The sequence below is a fragment of the Microtus pennsylvanicus genome, chromosome 1 (assembly GCF_037038515.1).
Source record: "Microtus pennsylvanicus isolate mMicPen1 chromosome 1, mMicPen1.hap1, whole genome shotgun sequence".
NCBI lineage: Eukaryota > Metazoa > Chordata > Mammalia > Rodentia > Cricetidae > Microtus > Microtus pennsylvanicus.
In genome coordinates, this window is record NC_134579.1 from 144,485,386 (window position 1) to 144,507,792 (window position 22,407).

General features: G+C 46.2%; 1 protein-coding gene and 1 pseudogene across 11 annotated transcripts in view; one reads left to right on the forward strand and one right to left on the reverse strand.

Annotated features, from left to right (window-relative positions):
* The window catches only part of Zc3h4 (zinc finger CCCH-type containing 4), a 40,073-nt gene that overhangs the window by 8,212 nt on the left and 9,454 nt on the right, over positions 1-22,407 (reverse strand). For 7 of the 11 annotated variants that reach the window (XM_075990842.1, XM_075990870.1, XM_075990851.1 and 4 more), the window contains 10 exons: positions 15,068-15,287; positions 14,676-14,786; positions 10,858-11,080; positions 9,653-9,804; positions 9,054-9,150; positions 8,824-8,963; positions 6,708-6,818; positions 5,103-5,214; positions 4,648-4,757; positions 35-393 (listed from right to left, as the gene is read on the reverse strand). In XM_075990842.1, coding sequence (XP_075846957.1) covers positions 35-393; positions 4,648-4,757; positions 5,103-5,214; positions 6,708-6,818; positions 8,824-8,963; positions 9,054-9,150; positions 9,653-9,804; positions 10,858-11,080; positions 14,676-14,786; positions 15,068-15,287 — 1,635 coding nt within the window. Of the gene's footprint in view, positions 1-34; positions 394-4,647; positions 4,766-5,097; positions 5,215-6,707; positions 6,819-8,823; positions 8,964-9,053; positions 9,151-9,652; positions 9,805-10,857; positions 11,081-14,675; positions 14,787-15,067; positions 15,288-22,407 lie in introns of all 11 variants that reach the window. The other 4 variants (XM_075990929.1, XM_075990903.1, XM_075990922.1 and 1 more) reach the window with 2 other exon arrangements.
* Positions 2,031-4,220, forward strand: LOC142837272 (protein transport protein Sec61 subunit gamma-like; annotated as a pseudogene).

Below are 22,407 nucleotides of genomic sequence, written 5' to 3' on the forward strand. Positions count from 1 at the left end.
CATTCTCCTGTGCTTCTGTGGGCAGTATACTCACCTCACGCCCAGCTTCTCAGCTAGCTGCCCTGTGGGCCGCACCACAATCTCAAACAAAGAGGGGATCTTCTTGTTGTACATGTCCTGCTGTAGCTGCTGCGGGGACAGTGGCTCATGTGCTGGCAGGGGCATTTGAGGAGGCCCTGGAGGTGGGGGTGGGGGTGGGGGTGGTGGAGGAGGGCCACCCTGCATGGGCCTGCCATTAGGAGAGGTGGGAGCTGGGGGCCCTGGGGGCCGTGGAGGAGTGGGCAGGAGCCCCACGCCAGGAGGTGGCTTGGGCAAGGGGTTAATGCCTTGCTTCTTCAGCTCTTCCACCTCCTTCTCGTCCTCAGCACCTGCTTCTGCATCATCAGCCAACATCTGTGGGTATCAAAAGAAATCACACCAAGTCAAACTGTGTGGAAAGCTGAATTTTCTGGAAAAAAAAAAAAAAACTTAAAACACAAGCCTGCAGAAGGCCTTCAGAGTGTAGGGTCCAGGACCTAAATTCATCTTCAACTGGGTATAGTGGTACACATCTGTAATCTTGGCACTGGGGATGCTGAGGCAGGAAAATATCAACCTCTCCTTACTGCCATGCTTCCCATTACAATGTCTACAGGTCTGCAATGCCCTGAGACAGATTTGCCCAGCAAGGACACATTGTACTTCTCACTATCAGTGAGAAAGTGTGAAAACCTGGCCAATATTCTTTACAGACAGTTACCAGCTAGGATAGGCCTGGGGCTCAACCCTATCAAGTACTGCCAGGTAACGGACTGGATCAAAGCAATCTACCAGGCCTTTCAATCCAGCACAATGACACAGATATGCAAAAACAATGAGAAAATGACCAGAGGATAGAACATAAACGACCTACCAGCCATTTCAGCACAGGTGGAGCACAGATATCTATCCCTACACTCCTTTACAGCCTTTTCATGCATGGCCTCCCTACTGGCAATGACCACTGCTAAAAGGCTCTTGTCTATCACAATTTCTAGTGTCTAGCTATGTCCCCAAATCTTTCAGCAGAGTTGATGCTAGAATGTAAAAATGACAGTCACCACCAGGTGTGGTGACACACACACTCTGCAGACAGAGGCAGGCTAATCACTATGGATATGAAGTAAGCCTAGTCTATGGTACAAGTTCCAGAACAGTCAGGGATACACAGAGAAACCTTGTCAGAAAAAACTAACCAGCCAAAAAGAAAAGAGAAAAAAAAAAAAAGGCATGCTTACCTCCTGCATACACAAATAAGCAAGGTAGGCAGTTGTCACAAATTCTAAGTTTTTGCCCAAACTGGAAATATACAAAGGTATATTTCAACCAATACCTCATCAACAAACTTAGCCATCAGCTAAGTTCAACTCTGCAGTCAACACCACTAAACTGTAGAGACTCACAGAGTCATGGGCATATGGAAAAGTGCATTACGGCATACACTAGGCAGACACACACACCCGTAACCTGTACAGTTCTACTTAGAAAACACTCATTTTTCTCCTGTGATGACAAGGATCAAACCCAGGGCCTTGTGCACAAGAAGCATAGGCTCTACCACTTAGTTACCCCCTGCTCCCCATCCTTATGATTCCCTAAAAGAGTAACCAGAGGGACGCTGGGCGGTGATGGCACACACCTTTAATCCCAGCACTCAGGAGACAGAGGCAGGAGTATCTCCGTGAGTTGGAGGACAGCCTGGTCTACAAGAGCTAGTGCCAGGATAGGCTCCAAAGCTACACAGAGAAACCCTGTCTCAAAAAAACCATAAAAACCCAAACAAACAAAGTAACCATAGGGAAAGAAACCATAGAGGCAGTTGCCAAGGAACAGTTGGGATAGGACATTGACAGGAAAAGATGGAGGGATTGTAGCTGTTGAGAATTCACATGTGTGGGTCTAAATTGTGCAGAAGAGATTTTGTACTCTTGCATAACTCGACACCTAAGAAAGTAAGTCCTCTCCTGTGCTACGAGACTCTGCTTTCTCGAACTGCCATCCAGAAAACCATCATGGATCAGGTGATGCAGTCTGTGTAGCCAAGTCAGCAGTTTGTAACTGGACCAGTTAAAAGATGCACAAAATACAACAGAAAAGAATTCCAGAATACTGCTGTGGCAATAGCAACAGGATTTGCGATCTTGAGATTAACTGGCTTCTTTGTGAAACTGATCTATAATCTATATCCCTATTAATAACATTAATTTGGGGGCTGGAGAGATGGCTCAGTGGTTAAGAGCACTGTCTGCTCCTCCAGAGGTCCTGAGTTCAATTCCCAGCAACCACATGGTGGTTCACAACCATCTGTAATGAGATCTGGCACCCTCCTCTGGTGTGTGGGCATACATGGAGGCAGAATGTTGTATACATAATAAACACATAAATCTTTAAAAAAAAAAAACAACATTAATTTGGGTGGCTGAGTATTTTCTCATCATGGAAACTAGTAAACAAATGAGGTTATGAGAAGTGCATGAAGTAAAAACTTGCCTGCAGCGAGACAGTGGTGGCACACACCTTTAATTCCAGGGCTTGGGAGGCAGAGGCAGGCAGAAGTCTGTGAGTTCAAGGCCAGCCTGGTCTACAAGAACTAGTTCCAGGATAGCTAGGGCTGCAACACAGAGAAACCCAATCTCGAGAAACCAAAACAAATAAACAAAACTTGGAATCTTGTTTGGGGCTGGAGAGATGGCTCAGAGGTTAAGAGCACTGACTGCTCTTCCTAGAGGACCTGAGTTCAATTCTCAGCAACCACATGGTGGCTCACAACCATCTGTAATGAGATCCGGTGCCCCTTTCTGGAATGCAGGCAGAACAGTGCATACAAAATAAATAAATAAATCTATCTTTAAAAAAAAAACCTGCCTGCATACTTTGTCTTTTCCCCCCTCCTTTAAAGGATTTCTATTTCTAAATTAATTTTAAAATATTTTTTTTCCATTAAAAAAAAGGAAGTCAAAAAGAATGGAAAAGAGACGAAGGGAAGGAAGGAAGGAAGGAAGGAAGGAAGGAAGGAAGGAAGGAAAAGAAAGAGAGAGAGAGAAAAAAAAAAACCTTTGCCTGGCAGTGGTAGCTCATGTCTTAATCCAAGCACATCCAACAGAGGGATCACTGTGAGTTCAAGGCCAGTCTGGTCAACAAATTTCTAAGACAGTCAAAAGTTCTAAGACAACAAAGTTCTAAGACAGTCAGCGATGCTGCACAAAGAAGCCCTATCTCAGCAGGGCAGTGGTGGCGCACGCCTTTAATCCCATTACTCAGGAGGAAGGTGGATCTTTGTGAGTTCGAGGCCAGCCTGATCTACAAGAGCTAGTTCCAGGACAGGATCCAAAACTACAGAGAAACCCTGTCTTCTCAAAAAGAAAGAAAGAAAATGAGGCAAATCCTACCCACAGAGGGGACAGGGAGAGGCCTGCTTCATGTTTTTAATGCCTATTTCCACTGCTACCATAAGCCTCATCACTTGCCTCATAGAGGCAAGCTTCCCAAAGTAGACCAGATAGCTGGAAAAGGGCTCATTAAAAATTTAGCAAGTAAAACTGGGAATCTATGCCTGCATATTTAGCACTGAGAAGAGTAGAAGGGAGGAATAAAGAGGTCAGCCTGAGCCACATAGCAAAATTACCAAAAAAAAAAAAAAAAAAAAAGAAAAGGGGGGGGCTGGAGAGATGGCTCAGCAGTTAAGAGCACTGCCTGCTGTTCCAAAGGTCCTGAGTTCAATTCCCAGCAACCACATGGTGGCTCATAACCATCTGTAATGAGGTCTGGTGCCCTCTTCTGGCCTTCAGGCATACACACAGACAGAATATTATATACATAATAAATAAATATTTAAAAAAAAAACAAAGAAAAGGTAGACCAAAAAATGTAATAAAGCTTAAATAATACAGTGCTGCACACCTTTAATCCCAGCACAGTATGTGGGGGGGGGGTCTCTTTGAGTTTGAGGATATTCTGGTCTATACAATGAGTTCTAGGTCCAGTACATAAGAGACCATGTCTCAAAAAACAAAAGCAAAGAAATAAATAGACAAACGAGCAAAAAACACCCCCTCCAAAAACCAAACTTTTAAAACTAAAAGTTGTAAGAAAAACTAAACCAACCCAAGAGGGATGACTGGGCTCCTGTTTAAGTGTGAACATTGAACCTCCAGCAGGGGGCGCCCCTCAATCAGACACTATTGGACCTTTCCAAGACCTAAGTGGATGCTGATCATCTTGCCCTAGGCAAATAGCTGCCAATAAGAATGGCCAAAGCGAGCATCCCCACAAACTGTGCTAGTTTAGTGAACAACAACAGACACCAAGGTGAATGTCAAATGGCACCTGGTTTGTGAGATCCTGGACCTCCCTCCCTTCTCTGTAGGAGTCTCTGTGACTCAGAGAGAGAGACACTGACATTTCCCCTCTGTGTATCTTTGTCTCTCTACAAAAACCACAAGGTGACATTCCTTCATTCTGTTATCTCCTAGGGAAGACAGTGGCTCAGGTCTGGGGTAGGATACAATATGACCCCCACCTCTCCTGTAGGAAGGAATTTAGCGGTCTGCCCCTCCAACAAAGTCTTAGTCCAGATCCTGAAGAGCCAGGACTCTGATCCTGAAGAGCCCGTGCCACCCCAGACATTACCTTATCTAAAAGCTCTCGTGTCTCCTCAGTCAGCGGGTCATGAGAGAACATGCAGTCGTCACCATTGATGCAGTTCCCAGTGGTGTGGTATAACTTACAGGGAAAGTCACGTTCATGACTAATTAAGGCAAATGCTTCCTCTCAGAACCCACCCCAAAGCACAAGCAACCCCTTTGTTTTGGAAGTGAGGTGACACACTCAGGGTTGGGCAGTGGCCGGCAGGTGCCATTTTCAACACTGCTTTATTTAAGAGCAAGTTCTGGCCTGCAGAGCTGGCCTTAGAACTTTGACTTTGACAGAAAAGGGAACGGTAAAGGATGTCTGCAGGCTTTCTTGGGTGAACATGTGGACAGCTCGAACAATGGCTCAAAGGGGCAGAAAAAGGAGGCAGCCCAGTGAGGCCCCCAGAAGGGGCAGCACAGGGCAACCAGGATAGATGAGACAGCAAAGGATATCATGCATGTAGGGGCAGTTCTCAGCCCGAGCACAGAACCCTGTGATGTAAAACTTGCACAGCTCTCGCTTCTTTGGCAGTTCGATGTCATGGCTAAAATTGCAGTGGTCTCCCTGGAATAGAAGCAGGAAGAGTGAGGGTAGGGAAAATGAGTTCTGATTCACTTGTGTCTACAGAGGGACCACAGATAAGAAAATATTCCCCAGGGAAAAGCAGGCTCCTAAATGGTGCTTCCCAACCCAATGCCTGCTCCCCATCCTGTCCTGGGCACTTCTGGCCATTTGTTTCCTCCTAATTCACCTCTTTCCTTCCTCTCCCATCTGCTCTGCTGCATACCATTTGCTGTCTTGACAACGAAAACTCTTTACTTCAGTCAGTCCCATGTACTGTCCTTCCTAAGCAAACCCTGGTTTTGTTGGAGGAAGACTGCCTGACTAAACATACCCTATTTTCCAGCTCCCTTTGTTTATTTAGCTGATAAAATACAAGTAGAAGCTTCCAGGCAGGATTTTTCTTGACTTAAAATACATTTTTATGTTTTGAGACAAGACCTCACTACATCTATAGCTTGACACGTAGTCCAGGCTGGCCTCAAACTCAGTGATCTGCCTGCCTCTGTATCCTAAGTGCTGGGATTAAAAGCATGCACCTGGCAAGAAGCAGATACTTTCTCCATTTTTTCTTTTTTTCGAGACAGAGTTTCTCTGTGTAGCTCTAGCTATCCTGCAACTTGCTCTGTAGACCAGGCTGGCCTCAAACTCTATAGAGATCTGCCCACCTTTGTCTCCTGGGTGCTAGGATTAAAGGTAAATGCCACATGTTTAAATATGAAGGAATCTAGGTCCCTAGAGAGCCACTGACCACTGCAGTAGCCTTGAACTCCCTGATTGAGACTTCTTGTTGAGTGACAAATATGTATGTGTTGAAATCAGCAGAGTTAAAACTGAGAGTAATAAAGATTATTTTATATACAACTATCTGCTAAGAATAGCTATTTCTTCCTGACTCCTGTGGAAGCAGCACCACTCAGGCCTATGTGTCACCTGCCTGTTGCCTTTCTATCACAGTCACAAGCCAATTGTCTTAAGTGGCCATACTTCTCTTTTGCACAACTCTGAAGCCTGAGGTTGAGTCTCCCTGGAGTCTTTAATAAAGCCTCTCCAAGCCAGGTATGGTGGTGCACACCTTTAATCCCAGCATTTGGAAAGCAGAGACGAGCAGATCTCTGTGATTTCCAGGTCAGGTTGGTCTACAGAGTAAGTTCCAGGATAGCTGGGGCTACACAGGGAAACCCTGTCTCAAAAACAAACAAACAAATAAACAAACAAATAAAAAGCGGGAAGAAAAAAACCAACTCTCCAATCCTAAAGTTCAATGGCATAACCACAAGAAATTAACCTTTATAGATTCATTTGAGACTCTATAGACTAAACGAAAAGTTCTACCATAAAGCATCCCTAAGCCTCAAACTCTCAACTCTTGCTCCCTCTGAGTCCTCTTAATTCTAAGAAATGAGCTGAGACTTCCAGGCTGCCCTTCCCCTCCCCAACAGTATGCACTATGGAAGCCTGTCCTTGTATGCCACACGTCCTCGGGTGCTGCTTACCCAAGTGCATCGCCCCTCCACGAAGTACTTGCAGATAACTTTGCCCTTCTTGTCAGACTGCTGGTGGGGCTTGTCATGATCACTTCGCCGGTAGCTTACACCACCGCCATCCTGTGAGTAATAGAGGAGAAGGAAGTGCATTAAGTGTATGAGAGAATAGGACAGGTACAGGCAGCTTAAGTCACCACATGCAGCACAGAACTCAGACTGGAAAAACTCTGGTGCTCCATATGCTATATAGGTACACATCCCTCTTAGAGGGGGCAGCCGAGTTCTTCTGGAAACTTTTCTAGAGCATTGGGGTCTATCATTTAGAAAACTTTCCACCTTAAAAACTTAACAAGATGGCTGCAAGTACTGCTAAAGTGTGGTTTTAAACAGAAAGCTATACCAACAGGGCCTCCCTCTGGGCAACTGAAAAATACTGATAAGCTCCTGGCTAAGGGATTGATAGGAACAGGACGGGGATCAGCCTTCAGAGAACAATTGGCCACCAAAAGATGAATCACATAATCCATTAAAAAAATGAAGTACGCGCCGGGCGATGGTGGCGCACGCCTTTAATCCCAGCACTCGGGAGGCAGAGGCAGGCGGATCTCTGTGAGTTCGAGACCAGCCTGGTCTACAGAGCTAGTTCCAGGACAGGCTCCAAAGCCATAGAGAAACCCTGTCTCGAAAAGCAAAAAAAAAAAAAAAAAAAAAAAATGAAGTACGAAAAAAAAAATGAAGTACGGACCTAAAAAGAGAACTCTCAACAGAAGAATCTAAAATGGCTGAAAGACACTTAAGTCTTTCATCCTTAGTAATCAGAGAAATGTAAATCAAAACAACTCTGAGCTTGCACCTATAAGAATGGCCAAGATCAAAAACACTGATGACAACTTATGTTGCAGAGGTTGTGGGGAAAAGGGAACACTTCTGCACTGCTGGTGGGAATGCAAGCTGGTACAGCCCCTTTGGATGTCAGTGGTGGCGATTCTCAGAAAATTAGGAAACAACCTTCCTCAAGACCCAGTAATACCACTTTTGGGTATATATCCAAAGGATGCTCAATCATGACACAAGGACATGTACTCAACTATGTTCATAGCAGCTTTGTTTGTCATAGACAGAACCTGGAAACAACCTAAATGCCCCTCGATTGAAGAATGGATAAAAAAAATGTACATTTACACAATGGAGTACTACACAGCAGAAAAAAATAATGACAGCTGGAATTTTGCAGGAAATTGGATGGAGCTAGGAAACATTATTTTGAGTGAGGTAACCCAAACACAGAAAGACAATTATCACCTGTACTCACTCATAGGTGGCTTTTAAACATAAAGCAAAGAAAGCCAGCCTACAAACCACAATCCCAGAGAACTTAAACAACAATGTGGACACTAAGAGAGACTTACATAGATCTAATCTACATGGGAAGTAGAAAGTATAAAAAAACGAGATCTCCTGAGTAAATTGGGAGCATAGGGACCTTGGGGGAGGATTGCAGGGGAGAGGGGAGAGGCAGGGAGGGGAGCAGAGAAAAATGTAGAGCGCAATAAATATCGATTAAAAAAAATGTGTAGAAAGCAAACCCAAAAACTGCTTGTAATTCCAGTCCCAGAGTATACAATGTCCTTGTCTAGCCTCTGTGGGTACCAGGCAAAATATCCATTCACAGAAAGATAAATTAAAAAACAAAAGAAAGCTCACAGACATTGGACTGACAGTTGGGAAACCTGCGCGGGACCAAACTAGGGCCTATGAATGTGAGTGACAATTATATGGCTTGATCTGTTGGGGTAGAGGGGCTGGCAGTTGGACCAGGACCTATCCCAGGTGCATGAACTGGCTTTTTGGAGCCCATTCCCTATGGTAGGATACCTTGTTCAGCCTTGATACAGGGGGAGGGGCTTGGTTCTACCTCAACTTGATATGCCTGACTTTGTTGACTCCCCAAGAAAGGCCTTACCCTCTCTGAAGAGTGGATGGGGGCAGGGGAGGAAAGGGAAGAGCGGGAGGGGGAACTGGGAAAAGAAAAAATGTTCTAAAACAAAAAGAAATGTAAATAAATTAAAAAGCAAAGGAAAACAAAACTAACAAAATCCACATTAGATGACAAGAGTGTACTCACGCCCATGTCATCATCATAGTAGTCTTCATCGTCGTTCATCCCGCCCTTGCTCATTCCCCCTCTGCTGCCTCGACCTCGGCCACGGCCCATCCCCTTCCCTCGACCTCCTCGGGAACCCCGGCCTCGGCCTCGACTTAAGCCTGTGGAGAAGGAGAGAAGGGTTTTACTTTTCATGTTAAGCCATTAGCTGCTGAACCCAGCCAACCTGTACCTGCAGAGCCCTTGCCCACCTCGGCCTCGGCTGTCTTTGGACCTTCGGTACTGGTTCAGCTCCTTGGAGTAGTCATCATAATCATCATCTCCCATGGGCTCCTCGCTTTCTCCATACTGGGTTCAAGAAAGAAGAGGACAGAAGTGTCATGCAAGAGACAACACTGACCCTAACGCTGAGTGGCCTCTAGGCTGGTGGGCAGTCCCAAGCCCTATTCTTGCAGCCTTCTCACTTCAGACTTCCATCCCATTGGGCAGAGCCAAGCACAGGGTTTCTGGGCGCAAGGAACAGTAGGATTTCAAGAAATGGGTCACATCGGAAGACAGGGACAGAATGGTATGTGTTCTGCACACTCCTGTGCCTGCCTCAAGAGGTAGAAGACACTCAGAGAAGCCCTGCCTTCTCAGGTCAGGGTTTTTGCAGTCTACCATCTGGTGCTGTTCCTGCTTCAGCCACTGAAGGTTTGTTTTTCCCCCCAACAAAGAACCTTTTAAACATATGTGTGCCTGTCACAAAGCCTTTCCTCCTACCTTAGTCTCACAGTACCCACCCATAACACTTGCAGCCCAGGGAGCCTGCCAGTCACACTGCATCACCAAGAGCTACAGAAAACCTTACTTCCATCTCCTCCTCGTAAAAGTCCTCTTCATCCTCCAGGTGCTCTCCCACAGAGCCTCTGCCCCGGCCTCGACTGCCCCTGCCCATTCCTCGGCCTCGAGATCCTCCTCGGCTTCCACGGCCCCTGTAGCCCCTGCCCCGGCCTCGGCTACCTGTGGAGTAAATAGGACAGTGAGCCTCACATGATTACAGATGACAACAGCAAGAAAGAGAGAAACCCATTTCCATTCTGTTACTTGAAGCCTCCTCCTTTAGGGAGCCATTCCAGCTGACCCAGAGAGACTACAGAGCCTCTGGTCCCCTTGAAGGGGCTCACCCGGCACCCTGGACACCTAACTCCTCCCTCACTAGCTGGCCTCCTGATATCTATCTACTCAAGGCTTCACTGTCCAAGACAGCAGTCACCAGCCCTATGTGGCTAAAAAGCCTAGGACATGTTTCTGGTTGCAACTGGGAAATGAATACTAGATTTTAAAGTCATAGGGAGAACAGAGAGGGAGAGACCACCAAAATCTAGGCATCTATTGTAGAGTCTGGTAAGGCTGATAAGACAGAGTAATAAACAAGTGTGACCTGATTTCTCTCACTGTACTCATGTTGGTGGCCCACTGCATCGCCAGTCTGGGCACCACCAGTCTGGGATTTCCACAAAGCAGAGCCTGGTTCAAAGGTGCCAGGAGGAAACAAGAACAGCCACTCTTAACAATAACCTGTATCCTAAGTCTAAGAACCTGAGCTGGAACTTTAGAAACCTCCTCCAACTGTCTGTTTTTTCTGGCTCTACAATCTTTGTTATTCCCTTCCCCCCATCTTCCCTCAAGCCTCCAGCTACAAGTTCACAAGCTTCCTAAAATCCAAAGTTCAAAGGTAAACAAAGTGGTCAGGTGACAGAAAGCCCAGGACTGGGGGGTGGGCAGAGCTGGAGCCACCAGCTGTCCTCACTCTGGCCCAGATGAGAGGCATTAGCTGTCTCTGCTCTGTAGGCCTGTTGTTCCAAGGCTGTCTCTAGCCCTTATGCCCCACGTGGACAGCTTCTGTGCACTTTGGCCATCTCTGAGAGACTGCCTAGCTCTCCTAGATATAAGACTCAATAACGGCTGGCTGAAAATTTGACTTTGACTTTGCAAACCTTTGACTCTGAAAATCTCCACTTTCAACAGCAACACTGGCCCTGGAAGTTGGAAGGGAGGGAAGGGAAGGCTCACCTCGGCCCCGGCTGCTGCCCTCCTTGGCACGGCGGTACTGGTTCAGCTCTTTAGTGAAGTCATCATAGTCTTCCTTGCCCATGTCCTCCTCTTCATCCCCCTCATACTCCCCATATTGCTCATTCTCATAGTCCTCGTACATGCTGTAGCCCTTGCTATCCATCTTGGAGTAGGACTTCTTGGGCAGGGGCGCGTTGTGTGACGAGGAGTACTGCTGGTGGGACTGGGTTCAGGAGAGAGCAGGGAGAGGGTGAGCCAGTACCCACGCCTGGATCAGGACCATTAAGGTCCATCTCAATTCTCAGAACTTGAACTTGTGCATTTGTCTGGGTATTTCTTTCTTTCTTCTTTTGTTTTTTTTTTGGTTTGTTTGTTTGGGTTATTTTTTTTGTTTTGTTTTGTTTTTTTTAAGATAAGGTTTCTCTGTAGCTTTGGAGCCTATCTTGTAACCAGTTCTTGTAGAGCAGGCTGGTCTCAAACTAACAGAGATCCGCCTGCCTCTGTCTCCTGAGTGCTGGGATTCAAGGTGTGCACCACCACCGCCTGACCTTGTCTGGGTATTTCTACTGTCCCTGGTTTACCACTGGTTCTTGGCCCTGTTTACCCTGATAGGCTTGGGGACAGCAATGGGTCCACACATTTGGCTTTAAGAAAAGGGCCAATGTTTGGAAGGAAAGGAGAAACAACAGGAGCCCAGCCTACTGAACCAAGGACAAAGATGCAAAGCAAGCACACCTGGGAAAGAGCCTGGAAGCAGGACCAGGAATCCAAGCTTGTCCAAGCCTGACCTAGGGCCTTGGATTTCAATGAATGGCCTACTGTGGCCATGGCAGACTATTTCCAAAGACACTTCCCAAGATGCCTTTCAAAAGGTGAACAAAGTATATCACAATGAGGCCCACCTTGGCAATGGAAGCTGTAAGCAATGAAAACAGTTTTGAGACAGGGTCTTGCATAGTTCAGCCTGGCCAGGAACACTAATTTTTTTGTAGGGGGAGGATTCAAGATAGGGTTTCTTTACAGAGTAAATTCTAGGACAGTCGACAATATACAGGGGAAACTGTCTCAAAAACCAACCAAACAAAAAAGACAAGATTTTTCTCTGTATAGCCCTAGTTGTCCTATAACTCACTAGGTAGACTAGGCTGGCCTGGCTACACCTCAGAAATCTGCCTGCCTCTGCCTCCCCAGTGCTGGGAGCTCCATCCTAGCATGGAACTTTTCATCTGTCTCCATACCCCAAATGTTAGGATTAGAGGCCTGGACAATCATACCTGGCTTTAAACACACATTGTTAAGGTAGGGTATGATGGCCCATGTCTGTAATTCCATCCACATGGGAGGCTGAGGCAGAAAAACTGCTTGAGCCTAGGAGTTTACGATTGCTCTAGGTAACAAAGTAAAGACTTGGTCTCAAAACTGAAAACAAAACAAAAACAAACAAAAATTTCTTAGCATATTGTTAAAGGAAAGCTAGGCAGTCCCTACATGTTATAAAACACTTGATTTGGTGACTTTGGTGACAGGGCTGAGGAGCAGGGGACACTGGAGCAGCAGAACTACTGTAACAAAGCTCAGAGAGCTACAGAAAACTAATCCAAGTGGACACTAAAGTGACATCTACTCATGAGCTGTAGCACTGCAGTATAGGTGTCCAACATCTCAGTGACACCAGCTCAAATCAAAAGGAAATCCACACTCACACAAGCACTCAAGCTCCAGCTCATAATCAAACCATCCCTTAGGATGGAGAGGGGACCCTTCTGCAGAAATCAGTCTGGATTACTGTACATGACCCTCTATCATCTGCTGTGGTGTATGATGCTATCACAGGAAAGGGTTTAAAAAGTGCCACCATGGGGCTGGAGTGACAGCACAGCAGTGAAGAGCCCTGGTTGCTATTCCAGAGAACTTGGGCATGGCTTCTTGTACTCATATAGACTCACAACTGAAAGTAGCTCTAGTTCCAGAGAATACGACACTCTTCTAGCCTCTGCAGGCACCAGACATGCATATGGTAAACAGACAGACATACAGGAAAACAGTCACATAAAATATTTTTTTAGTTAAAATAAAAAGGTGCCATCACATACTGTGTAACCTGTGGTTTTATTTATTTATTTTATTTCTTTGTTTTTCAAGTCAGGGTTTCTTTGTGTAGTCCTGGCCATCCTGAACTACCTTTATAGACCAGGCTGGCATTGAATTCAAGAAACCCACCTGCCTTTGCCTTCTAAGTGCTAGGATTAAAGACATGCACTACCATTATCTTTAAATAAATAAAGATGAACCGGGCGGTGGTGGAGCATGTCTTTAATCCCAGCACTCGGTAGGCAGAGGCAGGCAGATCTCTGTGAGTTCGAGGCCAGCCTGGTCTACAAGAGCTAGTTTCAGGACAGGCACCAAAGCTACAGAGAAACCTTGTCTCGAAACAAACAAACAAAAAAGCTACAGAGAAACCCTATGGGGGTGGGGATGGGGGAGATATGTGCCTTTGTTGGAATGGGTATGGCCTTGTTGAAAGAAGTGTGTCACTGTGGGGACTGGCTTTGAGGTCTCATATATACTCAAGTGTCTCAGTTCACTTCCTGTTGCCTGCTGATCAATATGTAGGACTATAATCTTCAGCATGGCACAATGACGATAATGGACTAAGCTTTTTAAATTTTAAGACACCCCATTAAATATTTTCCTTTATAAGTGCTGGTATGATCATGATGTCTGTTCACAGCAACAGAAACCTTAAGACAAACTCTATACATTATTATTGATTTTTATATATAGGAATGCTTTGATGCACGTGCATCTATGTACCTCCCACAACTGAGGCACACATACTTGTAGCCACCACACAGTTGTTGCATCCTCTGCAAAAACAGTGCACGTACTTAACCAATGAGCTATTTCTCCAGCTTCTGGGATCCAAGTCTTTTTTTTTTTTAATTTTTTAAAATTATTTATTTATTTAATTTGGGGGGGGCTAATCTTTTTTTTAAATTTATTTATTAAGGATTTCTGCTTCCACCCCGCCACCGCCTCCCATTCCCCCCCCCCCCCCCCCCCCCCCCCCCCCCGGGCTCCAAGTCTTGATCTTTTGCTTCAACCTTCCTAATCCTGGGATTACTAGCTTGTGCTACCATTTCCTGGTTTTTACTTCCTATTACTTAGTATTAGTATTGGTAGTAGTGGCAGTGGTGCTGGGATGAAGTCCATGGCTGTGAGTACAAAGGCAATCACTACACCACTCAGCTACCTCCCTAGCCCTTATTTGTTTTTGTTTTTTCCATTCAAGTTTCTCGGGAGGCAGAGGCAGGCGGATCTCTGTGAGTTCGAGACCAGCCTGGTCTACAAGAGCTAGTTCCAGGACAGGATCCAAAAGAACAGAGAAATCCTGTCTCGAAAAACCAAAAAAAAAAAAAAAAAAAAGTATAAACACATCAGACAAATGATGTAAATTTATGGTTAAGTTCAGAGTTGTAATGGGGTATTTAACTTCTAACCAGGCAGCCCTGGAGATAATTTACTCTACTGGCCACTTCATTCTCTTGCCAATTTCCCACAAAAGGTCACTTATGAACAGTAGAAGGCAGCCATCTGTGACCTGGATGAGTTAGACATACTGAGTCCTGCCAAGTCATGGTGGAGACTTGACACTGGGCAAACTCAGGAGCAGGCCTTGTGGAGAAAGTCATTGCTCTGACTCAAGCCCCTTTTTCCAACTGTTTTCTCATCTATAAAATAGGAATGAAAACAATAGCCACTGTCTCTGGGCTACCATTCACTTGTTCATACCAGAAGTATGTGACAGTGTCACTCACCGGTGCGTATGGTGGGCTATAGTCCCGGTACTTGCGGTGACCCTTCTCACTGGGGCTGAAATCTGAGTCATCTGAGAAGTCCGAGAAATCATCACTGGAAGAAGCATGGCGCTGCAATGAGAGAAGGCACTGTGACTGCTGCTGCTGGCGGGTCAGCTTGGCACTGCCTGCCCCAGGACAAATAATGATGGAATGTGCCTGGAAGGGCTCTGTGCTCAGCCTGTAAACTCCTCACCTGGGGGCATTCAACGGCAACAGAGCATAAGCTCCAGATTTTATAAACTGTCCCCAGGCCCTGGATGCTACAAAAGGCTGTTACTAAGAGTGCCCGCTGGACATGCAGGCGGGCTCTGAGCCAGCAGTGGAGGTGTGGGGAACCCTCTGGGACCTACTTTGTGCTTGGATTTCCGCCTTTTCTTCGACCTCCTCTTCTCCTTCTCCCGTTCCTTCTTCCGCTTCCGTTTCAGTCTCCTGTGAGACTTTTCCTCATCCGAGTCGCTGTGGTGCTTCTCCCCCTTTTCTTTCCGACTCCTCTCTTGTCCCCCAGGGGCATCCTGGGTCTCCTCAGCCCCATCATCTTCCAGTTCACCTTCTTCCAACTCACCATCCTCCCTGCAAACCAACCCCCAAAACACTGTGAACTCAGGAATTGCAGGGGGCCTTTTGAAGGCTCTAAGCTGGTGAGCAAATAACAGCAGAGAGCCCAAAGGAGGGGTGCACAGCTCTAAGGCTAAGACAAGCCCCAGGAAGTTACAGAGCCAACTCTCATCCTTCTGCAAAAAGGGCTGTGCCTGTGAGTTTAACTGGGTCACAAGAGGTGGAGGGGTTGCCATAAGCAGGCAAGTAGTACAGCTCAATGGTAGAGTGCTTGTGCTTGCCTAAGAGGCCGAGTCCTAGCACTCAAAAAAATAAAAAGTCGGGCTAAGCCAGGCATGGTACTACTAGCCTTTAATCCAAGTACCAGGGAGGCAGAGGCAGGAGGATCTCTGAGTTTGAGGCCAGCTAGGTCTACATAGGAGTTCCAAGACCTGTCTCAAAACCCAAACAGAAAAACAAAACAAAAAAATAACCCACTAATGAGATAAATAATAAAAAAGAAAGGTACTATGCTCACACAAAAGCAGTATGTCCTGTGACCATACAGCTGAGGAATGTGTTCTGGGTATTGCCATAGGCTAAGTGGTCTAGCTGACGAGAGCCCACAAAGCTATTCTTTACAGCATTACTGAGACCTACTGGACCACTGAAGTTCATCTGCCGGGAACCCCAACTGGCACACTCTGGTTTATGGAGATAAACAGCCAACTGAATTTGTTTCATTAGGGACCAAGACGGTAGAGTCAGTCCCACTCCTGCTGGGCCCTCTCCCAGCTAACTTCCCTCACCGTGCCTCGAGGTACATCTTTCCACACCTCTCGAACAGTTCTAACTTTTCAACTCCCCAGTTACCCAGTGCTCAGCACTTTGTAAAGTAAAGGCACTCTCTCCTAGCCTAACAAACTACGAGTCACCAAACAGTCTAAATAGCTATGGGCAGGCTAGGGGGAGGGGCAGGTATGTATGGGTGGAGTCAGGGGAGGGTCAAGAAAGTAGCAGGTGGGAAAGGAATCCAATGTTCAAGACAGACCCACAGACACAGATGTTGCTAAGTATAGGAGTTGGGAGAATGGAAAATCTTTTAAACTTAACTGGGTGTCATGGCAGACAGAGGCAGGCTGATCTCTTTGAGTTTGAAACCAGGTTACATAGTACCAGGCCAGTAAAAGCACTCAGTAAGACCCTATTTGTGGTATTAAAAAAAAAAAAAGATTTTAAAAGCTCTCAGCCCTGTATGGTAGCACACAAACATCTCTACTCAGGAGGCAGAGAGAGGGAGATTTGTGTAAGATCCAGAACAGCCTAGTCTGCATGGTGAATTCTAAGACAGTCAGAGCTACAGAGACCCTCTGTCAAAAGGCAAACAACAATTGAGCAGTGGTGGCCCATGCCTTTAACCTTAGCACTGGAGAGGCAGAGGTAAGCACATCTCTATGAATCCGAGGCCACCCTTGTCTACAGAGTGAGTTCCAGGACAGCCAGGACAGGGATTACATAGAGAAACCCTGTCTGTCTGTAATGCGCGCTCTCTCTCACATACACACACACACACACACACACACACACACACACACACACACAAATAAGGCAAACAACAAAACAAACATAAATTATTTTATAGCTCCCTATGTTCCTCATAAATGACAACAGAAAAGTCTTTGAATGGGCATAAAAGTCCCATACACTGCAACTAATAAGAGTCAGAGATTATATGATAATAGCGGCAAGAGTAAGAGAATTGAAGCTAAACCTGGAGGACTGCAGGATAAAAGTCAACCTGGGCTACCTGCCTAGCATGCACACTCTTGGGTCTATCCCACACCACACCAAAAAATAATTTTTTAAAAATGCAACAGGCCTGGAAAAAGCTAACCAAAACAAGGGAATAGGTAACAACCCCCAAAGAGGCTTTACAGGAGGAGGTAATAACCACTTAGAAGCCCTGAGCGTTATAAGGCTCCAAGGGAAACAACAGCCTCTTTCCCCAGCTCTCCACAGCCCTTCTACAGCTTCAAGAGGTGCTTCTCTAATTAATCTAGAGCCCAATTCAAAGGATCCAGGCCTGGCTCAAACCCAAGAGGCCTAGCCCTTAGGACACACAAAGTGGAGGTCAAGGACAGCACTCAGACTGCAAGGCACAGGCTCCTAATGCTTTATCAAAGGCGACCACAGAGGGGAGAGAGGCTTTGTGTACCTCAGAGGCTTCCCACCCAAGCAGCTCTGCTGCACCAGAAGACACAGACAACTCTGGGGCAGGGCAGGGCAGAGCAGCATTCCTGTCAAGTGAGGCGCTCTGCAGGTGCAGCTCAGAACCTGTGGCAAAGAGTACACCGGGCGAGGAAAACTGGTTTTATCTCAAGGAAAAAGGTGTTCACTGTGTGGTGTGGTCACTAGCCTGCAGTGATGGAAGCAAACCCACCTAATATCTCTGATGGGAATACCGTGGGTGGGGTAGGGCCACACCTCAGAGAAAGAGCTAGGAGCAGGGAGAGCCTAGGGGCAGGCTGGAGCCAGGCAGGCTCAGAATCCCTGTGGAATTAGAAAAGCTAATGGTGTCTGGGAATGGGTTCCCAACTACCTCCTTTCCTGCAGTTTCCTTGTACAAAAACAGCAGGAATCACATGAAATTCAGTCCATCTGGCAGTCTTCGATAGATCACTAGGCACAGAGCTGTGCAGGGGGAAATCTTGCCCAAGGTCAGGTGAGGCTTCCACCCTGTCCCCAAGCTACAGCTGGCTCTGACGAAGGTGCCCCACTTCTAACACCCTGAGAACGTGTGACAAGATTATCCTAGGAACTCGTGAGCCTTAACTGTCATCAAGAATCATACAAACCAGGTGGTGGTGATGCACGCCTTTAATCCCAGCACTCGGGAGGCAGAGACAGGCAGACCTCTGTGGGTTCGAGGCCAGCCTAGTGTACAGAGCGAGTTCTAGGACAGGCTCCAAAGCTACAGAGAAACCCTGTCTCAAAAGGCAAAAAAAAAAAAGAAAAAAGAAACAAAAAAGAATCATACAGCTTTCCTTCCAGAAGCTTCCCCACCCTACAAAGACTTCAGCCCAAAATTCTCACCAATAGTGTTGCTAATAGGTCCAGGCAAATCTGAGCTCAGCAAGAGCTACATGCACAAGTTTCTACAAAATGGGCTGACACATGTTTGAAACTTTGTTTACCTAGAATGGAGAGACACTTAAAAATAGAGATTTTTTGGAAATATAGCCAGGCATGGCAATCTGTGCCTGTAACCCCACTCAGGGGGCTGAGGCAGGGACTGGGAAGGTGACACTAGCTTGGTCACTATATCTACAGACCCATATGATTTCTGCCACCGTCATGCTGCAGATGCCTCCCCAGCTAAGAGGTGTATCAGGTCTGACTACTTCCTGCAGACTATTCACAGAAAGGAAGGAAGCCCACTGGGAGAGGGCAGATATCCCACGGGCCATGGACAGAATACAGCTGGCAGGTTTACGAAATGGCACTATTAACAGGCTGCCAGAAAAATCCATGTCAGAGTGGGATTAAACACCGAGGGAGCACGCTTAATAGACTGTGACATAATCCCCCAAGAAAAGTGGGGGAAGCCCCACTGCACTAATAGTGTCAATCTAGACTGCCAAGCCCTCTAGAGACAGGTGCTCAGGGGGAAAAGGCTACTGCTGCTGCGCTGCAAAGACTGCCTTTCTCCCTGGCCTCTAGCAGTTTACCAGGCCCCAAAGACTGATAAGAACCAGTCATCCCAGGAGACTGCCTGGCCAGCAGATAAAACTTAAAGAGGACAGACAGCACTTCGCTTCTTGCAGCTTTGCCTCCAATCTCCTGAACAAAGCTTCCAAGGCATCCAAGTTTCCATTTTTGGAGTTCACTGCAGCTCCTCTTTGGTCAAAGAATACACCTAGATGCCCAGTCTAGCAACACAATACTTGTAGGGTTTAATTCCCCAGAGTCTTTAGCTTGCGGACGCATACAGCATGGGCTTCCCAAAATATTCAGTAAGGAGATCTGGTGTTCCCAAGCAGGTTCAGGAATGGGGCAAGATGTTTCTTCCTGCAGACCAAGTGATACACAACCAGCTCTGCCTCTTCCCTAGAATGGGCTCTTTTCTGGACAATGGTATAGCCTTATACGGATTTCTAGGGTGGAAGACAACAGACAAAGCCCTGTATAAGGAGCTTTCATACAGTAAGCAACAACGTAGAAGCTACATTTGTCCAAAAAGGAGCTAGTACACCAGATGAGACAGCAGCATCAGGAGCTCAAAGTTATCCTTAGCTACAGAGAAACTTTGAGGCCAACCTGGGCTTCACAAGACTGTCTCAAAAACCAGAACCCAAAGAATTAGATAGAATAGTAGTACCAGAGTACGCAACATGGAGAAGCCTGAAGGAGTTGGCATGTGACTGGGGAACAGGCATGGGTGAGAGAGACAGCCACTTCTTTGGGTGACACTGCTGACTGCCTGCCAACAAATGACCATTTCATTGTGGCCATCCTCTCTCAACCAATCCTGCTGACAAAACTATCTCTATTTTTTTCAACTAATCTACGTGGGACCACAAAGCCTCAAAATGTCTGACAAAGAGAAAAAAGATAGGAAGAACTGACAAAGACAGTGGGAGCAATCAAGCTTGTTAGGAAGACAAACCCCACAGGCAGGACAAGGAAGCCCATAGCTCTCAGCAACTCTACAGTTAAAGAGTACTGAACCAAGTTCAAAGAAGTCAGGAGTTCATGGCTCTGGTTTACACTGGGGAGCAGGGAGGACGACATATACCACAAAATAGCAGTGGAAACTCATGGAACAGTGGCTATTACCTGAAGCTCATGAGGCTGCTAGGTTAATGTGAAGGTCAGGGTTATGATCATTAACTGACCGGACTCTCAACAAATTGCCTAGGTAGGCTCTTAATGACCCATTAACTAGGGACAAAAACCACAAAAATTTAAGGAGACACTGCCTCTTCAAATGCTTAACAACCAGCCTAAGTGCAAAAGTCAAGGATCCTGGCCTGGCCCTGTAGGACAGGCTGATCACTAGGAACCAAGGCACAGAGCCTCTCCTTTAGAAGGCTGGCCTGGGCTCATACCTAAAGAAGCCTACCTTCCCCACCCATGACCTTCCCTTCCTTGATCTAGGAAGTGGTACAGCAGCCAAGGGGAACAGCACTGAGGGCTTTGCAGAGCTAGGGAAGCCCTGAATTAAGCCTCTGCAGCACCTCACACATGTTTGTCAGTGTCCTTACTACCCAGTTCATCAACCAGAAACCATGAGCAAGTGAGCTCTATTGCCCTCCCCTTGGCATTTGCAGGCACAATCATAACCCGCTCTGTGATGTCATGCCATCTCCATGGTAACATGCCTACCTTGTGACAACCAGATGAGCCACTGGCACAAACCATTCAGAGGAAGAGAGACCACCTGATGTCGGTGCATGGATCTGAACCTACAGCATGCCACACAAAAGACGTCCAAAGGACTCAAGCAGGACTGGGTATTTCAGGCACTTAATGGCTAACTGCTAATTTTGCTAAGAATAATGGAGGTTTTCAACACACACACACACACACACATGGATATATACATAAATATATATCCTTAGCCAGGCATGGTAGCACACTCCTTTAATACCAGCACTCGGGTGGCAGAAGCAGGTGGAGGTTTTTGAGTTTGAGGCCAGCCTGGTCACCTGGTCTACAAAGTAAGTTCCAGTACAGGTTCCAAAGCTACAGAGAAAGAAAAGAAAGAAAAAATAGGAAGAAACAAGGTAAGGGCTGGGCGACACCTCTGCCCAACTTCCTGCATCCTGGGGTCCTGGGCAGCCGGAAGGCGGTCTGCATTGCTCACTACTAACATCTACAGCTCCACGCTGAACTCACCCTTGTCTCCTCTTGTTACCATGTGCTTCATCACATCTCCATTTTATAGACAAGCAAACTGAGGCTAAGAAATGGAAAGAAATGTGCCTATAGGATAACAACAAGAAGCAGAACTAGAACTAGAAATCAGGACTCTGATCCCAAAGCCTAGCTCTTAATCTCTAGCCTTAAGATAGCCAGAAATCATCTGTACAGGAATAATTTATTAAACAGACAAAATAAGCAATATATATATGAAATGGATAAAATGACAGTTCCAAGAAATGTCAAAATGAGGGAGGAGGGTCAGTGAGATGGTTTAGCCAGCAAAAGCTCTTGCCTCTGATAACATAAGCTGTCAGAACCCAGGTCAAGGTGGAAGGAGACCCTCCATCAGATCAGGACAGCTTGACTACAGAGTAAGACATTGTCTTGGGATGGGGAAGCCGGGTAAGCAAGCAAGACAAACCCAAAAGAGGAAATTTTCAAAAGTGCCCTAAGGAAATGCACACTTGTATTCACAAACTGCAGCCCCCACCTTGAGGTTTATTCAAGCAAAAACTCTTAGCAGAAGCTCAAATCTAAGGCCTAAGAAAGCAAGCCCAGAGGAACCTCCCAGACACAAAAGTTGCCATTTCCTTTGTGGGAGTAGTTATTGTCTTGACTCCTACCAGTTGGCAAACAGCCAGGACACATGGCTCTTCCAGAAAATGACTACCACAGCCTTTGCTGGCCAGGGGGTACCAGTTGATGAGTTTGTATGGTATGAAAGCAATTCTCTTACTCAGGAGAGAAATGTCTAATCTGAAGAAAGATTCCACCTTATAATTTTTTAGAGGAATTAACACTGCCAAACAATAGAGCCTTGTGCATGCTTTTAGCATAGCACGAAACTATATTCCCTACGTTTGTATGACCTTTTTATTTATTTATTATTTTGGTTTTTTGAGGCAGGGTTTCTCTTTGTAGCCTTGGCTGTCCTGGAACTCACTCTATAGACCAGGTTGGTCTCAAACTCAAAAGATCTGCCTGCCTCTGCCTCCAGAGTGCTTGAGATTAAAGACAGTACCACACCGCACAGTATCTTTAAAAAAAAAAAAGATTTTTATTATGATCCAGGCAGTGGTGGCTCATGCTTTTCATCCCAGCACCTGGAAGGCAGAGGCAGGTGAACATCTGTGAGTTCGAGGTCAGCCTGATCTACAAAGTGAGTTCCAAGAAGGACAGTCAGGGCTGTTGCACAGAGAAACCCTTTCTAGAAAAACCCAAAAAAGAAAAA